This window comes from Argentina silus, assembly GCF_951799395.1.
Source record: "Argentina silus genome assembly, chromosome: 1".
Classification (NCBI taxonomy): Eukaryota; Metazoa; Chordata; class Actinopteri; order Argentiniformes; family Argentinidae; genus Argentina; species Argentina silus.
In genome coordinates, this window is record NC_139655.1 from 3,819,923 (window position 1) to 3,827,422 (window position 7,500).

General features: G+C 46.8%; 1 protein-coding gene across 1 annotated transcript in view; it reads right to left on the reverse strand.

Moving 5' to 3' along the window:
• kcnh2b (potassium voltage-gated channel, subfamily H (eag-related), member 2b) overlaps positions 1-7,500 on the reverse strand; it is a gene marked incomplete at both ends in the record, with an annotated part of 157,519 nt that overhangs the window by 3,319 nt on the left and 146,700 nt on the right. The window contains 5 exons of the mRNA XM_083666992.1: positions 775-877; positions 1,209-1,402; positions 1,819-2,071; positions 3,817-4,016; positions 5,947-6,337. Coding sequence (XP_083523118.1) covers positions 775-877; positions 1,209-1,402; positions 1,819-2,071; positions 3,817-4,016; positions 5,947-6,337 — 1,141 coding nt within the window. The remainder of the gene's footprint in view (positions 1-774; positions 878-1,208; positions 1,403-1,818; positions 2,072-3,816; positions 4,017-5,946; positions 6,338-7,500) is intronic.

Here is a 7,500-nt window from a genome sequence, read left to right on the forward strand (position 1 = left end):
TGACAGTGTTTCTCTTAATTTCCAGCAGATTCGTAACAGAATGTGGTGGTGGTATGTGTGTTGATATTTGCTCTGATACACAAGAGAGGGATAAGAAGAGAGACAGTAGAAGAGAGGGGTAAGGGGGTTAGGGTTAGGGTTAGGGTTAGGGATTGGGTTAGGGTTAGGGTTAAGGTTAGGGTTTGGGTTAGGGTTAGGGGATTAGGGTTAGGATTCGGGTTAGGTTTAGGGGATTAGGGTTCGGGTTAGGGTTAGGGGATTAGGGTTAGGGTTAGGGGATTAGGGTTAGGATTAGGGGATTAGGGTTAGGATACGGGATAGGGTTAGGGTTAGGGTTAGGGATTGGGTTAGGGTTAGGGTTAGGGTTAGGTTAGGGTTAGGGTTAGGGTTTGTGTTTGTGTTAGTGTTAGGGTTAGGTTAGGGTTAGGGTTAGGGTTAGGGTTAGGGTTTGTGTTTGTGTTTGTGTTTGTGTTTGTGTTTGTGTTAATGTTAGGGTTAGGGTTTGTGTTAGTGTTAGTGTTAGGGTTAGGTTAGGGTTAGGGTTAGGGTTAGGGTTAGAGTTAGGGTTAGGGTTAGGTTAGGGTTAGGGTTAGGGTTAGGGTTAGGTTAGGGTTAGGGTTAGGGTTAGGTTAGGGTTAGGGTTAAGGTTAGGGTTAGGTTAGGGTTAGGGTTAGGGTTAGGGTTAGGTTAGGGTTAGGGTTAGGGTTAGGGTTAGGGTTAGGTTAGGGTTAGGGGATTAGGGTTAGGGTTAGGGTTAGGGTTAGGGTTAACTACCTTTCTCTGTGCGGCGACGGAACGATAACTTGCGCCTCCGCAGGCGGTTGAATCCTACATCCTCTGACTCGTCACTGCTCGGAGAGCCGGGAATCATGTTGGTCTGAAGAGATGAACAGACAAGGAAAACCATACACAGTATTAACACCAGGGAACCATACCCTGTATTAACACCAGGGAACCATACCCTGTATTAACACCAGGGAACCGTACCCTGTATTAACACCAGGAAACCATACAGTGTATTAACACCAGGAAACCATACAGTGTATTAACACCAGGAAACCGTACACAGTATTAACACCAGAGAGCATCTGTATCAACTAACAAGTCAGTTGATTATCATTCATGAAGCCGTTTGCTCGTCAGCCAATTTGAGAATTCCTTTCATCTCCTACATGGCAAGGTAGGAGGGGGTCAGAGGGTCAACTCACATCCCGGAGGTCGAATGTGATCTCCAGGTTGCTCCAGAAGTGGTCAGAGAACTCAGGGTACATGTCCAGCACCTCCAGAACATCCTCTCTGTGGATCTTATGGAGGTCACAGTAGGTCAACGCTCTTACGTCTGCGTTGGATTTACCGGGTCGGGCGTACAGGTTGATAGGCTCACCAAAGATGTCATTCTTCCCTGCATATGGGATGGAGAAATGGGACTTTACACTCTACCCCATAAAACAAGGCATGTTTACAGTCCTATTTCAGTTGGCGTTTATTTGCCTTGTATCACAAAACAATCATATGTTGCGGTGTTTATTGGTACCTGATTAAAAGGTAAATAGCAGATAATACAGAAGATTGTCAGATTGAGTGCAGCCGTACTGTTTGTCGATGAAACAAGAAGCTGTATGAGGTAGAATACCAATAGGACCAGTAGGACCAAACCTTTCCCAGTAGATGGCAGTATTACGTCACATCTAATTCATGGAGGACAGTGTTTGAGATGGAGATCTTTGTCGACATGCACAAAACATACTAGTAATAGTTGTATAATATTGAGGGACTTGATGGTCTCCCAGGATGAGGACTGTGATGTCCTGTGTTTACCCAAGATGGCTACCACCACGTCCCCTCGGAGGATCTCGATGGAGCCTCGGGAGATGAAGTAGAGCGCGGTGAGGACGTCGCCGGCGTGGACCAGTGTGTCGCCTGGCGGGGCGTGTGTGGTCTTGAACTTCATGGCCAGCGCCCTCAGGCAGCCCTTGGTAGAGCCCTTAAAGGCCTTGCAGTTCTGCAGCAGGGTGCGGTTAAGGTGCAGGCAGATGTCAGCCTGAAGACACTCTGGGAAACCCTTCAGCACCTGTGGGAGAGGAGGAGGGGTGAGAGAGGGAGTAGGGTTAGAATATACGTTTCCCGGACCCAAATAAAGCCTAGTCCTGGTCTAGAGATACTATTCAATGGAAGATCTCCATTTGAAGTACTATTCCACTTCTTGGCTAAGTCTTTTCAGGGAAACCATCCCTTTTAGTGTCTATATACTCTATGCTCATATACTGCTTATTGCTCATATACTGCTTATACTGCACTACCTGTATATATTGTTCACATTGCGCTTTTTTTGCACTTCTGGTTAGACGCTAAATGCATTTCGTTGTCTCTGTACTTGTACTCTGCACAATGACAATAAAGTTGAATCTAATCTAATCTAATATTAAGGCTGGACAGGTCCTCTGTCCCTGATGGAGGGTGCCAACAGCCAACAGTGAGGCATCAGTATACTTACTTTGACTTTCAAGAGCAAAGATGCAATGCAACAATATGTGACTCTAATGAAAATGTGGGGTAAAATTCCATCATATTTCAAAAGCAAGCAAACAAGCATCCAAGCCTTCTTGATAATACATTTATGGGGCTTGCAAATCCACTTTCTAGTATGTAACTATACTGAATAATTGGAGTGGTTTAAATGAGTTGCCTCCCAGCAGGGAATTCCCTAGTTCAATTTCAGAGGAGCATGAGTTTTTGATTCATTGCCTGGGACACCAATGTAGAAAAAATAAGACAAATCTTTTCCATCCTCCTCTCCATCTCTAGAAGCCCCCAACAGATACACAAACTCAACCTCTCTCCCTTTCTGTCCCTCTCCTCCATCTCAACAAAGATGACTTTCTCCCTTTCCCTCTCCGTCCCTTTCCCTCTCTCCTTCATATCCAAGACAACTCCCTCTCTCTCTCTCTCTCTCTCTCTCTCCCTCTCGCTTCCATAGTTATATCCACATCCATCCTCAACAGAAAGGGAGGAATCTGTGTGAGTGAGACTCAGTCAGACGTGAGGAGAAACCATTATAAAATAATTACTGCAAACATTCTTTAATCCAGAACGCTTCACTGGACCTCCGCAGGAAGATAATAAGGAATGGGATTAGCAGAGTAAACAAGGAGGATGCCTGCTCACTTGTTAGTTTCCTGTGTACTATTTACATTATTTATTAAGACAAAAAGACTGAAATTTCATGTTGGCACTTAATTGCATTGAGGATGCACCTCCATAATCATGTCAGAAGACCACATTATTCTGGCCAGCACAGAGCGTGTGTGTGTGTGTGTGTGTGTGTGTGTGTGTGTGTGTGTGTGTGTGTGTGTGTGCTTGTGTGTGTGTCTGTGTGTGTGTGTGTGTGTGTGTCTGTGTGTGTGTGTGTGTGTGTGTGTGTGGGTGTGTGTGTGTGTGTAAGCTCTGTCCTGATGGGAGAGGGGAGTTGTGCAGAGGAATGTTGCTAGTTGGTTCCCTCTGTAGTCCCTCTTTGTACTGTAGAAATGTCCAGATGCAATGCAGCACACACAAAGACTACTCTCAGGAAAACTGGAGAATGTCTACAGAGTGAGTTGAACACATAGTAGTGTCTATATACTCTATGTTTATTTACACTGTGTCTGTTTGTGTGTGTGTGTGTGTGTTTGTGTGTTTATGTGTGTGCATGCGTGTGTATGTGCTTGTCTGTGTGTGTGTGTGTTTGTGTGTATGTGTCTGTGTGTGTGTGTGTGTGTGTGTGTGTGTGTGTGTGTGTGTGTGTGTGTGTGTGTGTGCGCGCGCGTGTGTGTGACTCACAGCATTCATGTCGATGCCGTTTGTATAGGACCATGCATGTTGGAAGTATTCCTCCAGACGCTGCCTCAGAGGGTTGGGGATCTGGTGGAAGCGGATGAACTCTCGAACGCGCAGCATCTGGGTGTGGTAGCGCGCCGTACCTGAGTACAGCCTCTGGATGATGGCCGACACGTTCCCAAAGATACTGGCATACATCAAAGCTGTGGGGATAACATATGCCATTTAGCTGACGCTTTTATCCAAAGCGACTTACATTGCAGTGAGTGCATACATTTCAGTAAATATGGACCCAGCGGGAATCAAACCCACAACCTAAGCGTTGTTAATGCCCTAATGCTCTACCAACTGAGCCACAGGGGACCACATGAGAGGGAGGAGGATCAGAGTCACTACAGTGTAGGCTTACCGTATCCCCCGTTTATAAGACGTACATAACAGTGCTATAACAGTGCTATAACAATGACGTAATAGAGTTCAAAGATACTGGTGTTCATTAGGGCTGTGTGGACAAGAGGGAAGCGCAGGGTCAGGAGTCTTGTGGGATAAGATCGAGAAAAAAAAAAAGTATCTCATCTGAAATTGGTCTGGTACAGTACACAGTCCTCTTTCATCCCTTAAATGCATCCGTTATTCAATTGAAGTGTGCCTGTTTTTAATGCCTAAGGGTGCCATCTATTTACACTCAGCCCCTCATGACGCTGCCTATCATGTTGTCATGCTCCGTCCTGCTGGCCTCCTGACCTCTGTCATGTTCCATCACTGTCTGAAGGACAGAGGATGACAGCATCGCAGCGAAGACTGGTTCTCCTTTTACATCGCTCTAGCATGTGTATGTGTGGTGTGTGTGTGTGTGTGTGTGTGTGTGTGTGTGTGTGCGTGCACGTGCGTGCATGTCTGTGTGCATGCGTGTCTGTGTGTGTGTGTGTGTGTGTGTGCGTGCGTGCATGCGTGTCTGTGTGTGTGTGTGTGTGTATACTTGCGTGCATGCGTGCTTGCGTGTGTGCATGCATGCATGCATGCATGCGTGTCGTAAACGTATCTGCATCCATCTGATTGTGTGTGCGTGCGCGTGTCATGCCCCCGCCTGCTCTCTCACCAGCGGCATCAAAAAATCTCTATCCCAGCGCAACATAAAGTCACGTCCCTCCCTAAGCCCCCGTTGTAGCAGTGTACTGAGGTGATGGATCTCGTGCCGGGTCTGTCTCATCCACCCCATTCATCCTCATCAGAGCAGCAGGGACAGAGGCTGCAGTAAGTGAGCACAGCTAGCTATCACAGACCATTACCGTATCGGGATTCCACAAGACCGCATCATCGATTGACCTCCGATACCGTTCACAGTGAAAACTCACTGCCCTCATACTGTCCGACATGTATGATCTATCGAGCTTCCTCTCCGAGAGATGGGATCTACTGTGTATACATGCTGGACGGCTGAAACTTCAAGAGATAAGCAATGAAGAGTAATATCTAGGCACAGCATGAGTCAATATCTGCACAGATTGCCCAGTAATGAACCTGACCCGTTATCGTTTAGTCTTCCTGCTAATCAATCCAGCCTGTGCAGCCGAGCGCAGAGAAGGAAATTGTTTGTACGGAGGGGAAGTTAGTCTGATAGGCATATTTATATTGAAAGGATATTAGAATCACATACTGATATCTTAGTAAGGTGTAATCAGCTAATATATTTTTAATAAAGACATGATAAATGTCTCAGTACAATCTTGTTTCAATTAGTGAAAGAACTTTATTGCTAATTTTATTGAAATGATGACACTGTGTGATGTTTAAAACTCCGACTCTGCATAATTCTCAGCATCCACTTTGCACTGCTGACACTACGGTCGGGTGGAGATGAACAGGACTGAGTCAGCAGGGCACTGGGCTTCAGGGTGTCCATGTTCATTCCTATCTAGACTTGCTCTTTGGAGCTTCTGGACTGCTCTTAGACACTTGGCTGGTTTACCGGGGCCTGGACTAAGCCTTCTCCTTGACTAGAGTCTGAAAGAAGAAATGCAAAAGCGCCATTTGGAAAACTAGGCCTTTGCGACAAGGCGTCTTCATGAGTCAAATCTGATCGGTTGACTAATGACGGAGACACGGTCTGATAGGACAGCACAGGTGACTTACATCCTATGAGCATGACGCAGATGGAGAAGATCTTCTCAGAGTTGGTGTTGGGGGAGACGTTCCCGAAGCCCACGCTGGTCAGACTGCTGAAGGTGAAGTAGAGGGCTGTAACATACTTGTCCTTGATGGAGGGTCCTGAGCCCGGTATTGTGTGGTTGTAGTGCTTCCCCAGCTGGTCCCCCAGAGAGTGCAGCCAGCCGATGGAGCCGTTCCGCTCCACGCTGCCGATGGCGTACCAGATACAGGCCAGCCAATGGGCTATGAGGGCAAAGGTGCACATGAGGAGGAAGAGGACTGCTGCTCCGTACTCCGAGTAGCGGTCCAGCTTACGGGCCACGCGGACCAATCGCAGGAGACGAGCTGTCTTCAGCAGGCCTATCAGGGTGGTCGTCTGGAGAGAGAGGGGGAGATTAAGTTAGTACAGCTGAGCGAGGGGTCATAGAGGTGATATGTAAGAGGATGTATGGGATAGAATCCTGTATCAGAAGCCTCAGACCCTCCCATCAGTAACAAATCCTACACCAGGCCTGCACTAATGTGATACTATACACTGAAGGACATAAATCCTCCCGTTCAGTGGTGGTGGGCTCTTGTGGTGTGCAGGCTTGGGTTGGCTGGGGCCTCTGCTGTAGGCCCTACAGTTCCAGTGCAGGCGTAAGGCCCAGTACCGTGTGGCCTGGGGTGGTCAAGGTGCTGGCTCTGGGCATCTCGGGCTCATGCTGCCGCCCCCTCTACCCTCCTGATGTCCCTCTGGTGGGCCGGCCCGTGACAGAGTAGACGTGGTGTAAGTGGGCCCTGGCCTTGCCCTTTAGATGCATTTTAGATTATCTATTTATTTATTATTTATTAATAAATTTATATTATTATTTATCCCTTAGATGCTCCTGCTTTACGCTGATTCTCTCCTACTGTTTAATGTATCAGTTTTTCAGTTTGCAACAGCCTCTGATCTCGTGTTGAACTCTTTGTGCTTATCTGTCCGAGGGGCTCTGAGCACCTCAACAGATGAATCCAGCTCCTGAATTCGTCTAGGCTGAGTCTGCTCCCCCCTTTTCCTGGTCCTTGCCACCCAACCTGGGTCCCACCAGGAAGCTGCCCTTCACTATGGACCCCTGAACTCTTGCACCACACCAGATTCCACATTCCACATTAGTTTACTGTTCAGCACCTGATCAGCCAGAGGAGGATGGGTCCCCTTTCTTCCTTTCTTTCTTCCTCCCAGGGAGTTTTTCCTTGCCACTGTGCCCTCTATTTTTCTCCCCTCTGGGGAGTTTTTTCCTCGGCTTACTTTTGGGAGTCTATGGTTTGGTGTTAGATCATATTGTTTGTATTATATTTATTGTTTATATTGTTTAATATTGTTTAATATTTTAATATTGTTTTTGTACATTTGTTTATGTAAAAAGTGTCATACAAATACATTCGATTGATTGATTGATTGATTGATTGATTGATTGAAATCCTTAGTCCGTTATTCACTGTGCTGTCTGCTCGCTCTGTTCATTCCCACCCAGTACATTGGTTTTAAGAAGCCCACCATGTCAACACAACACA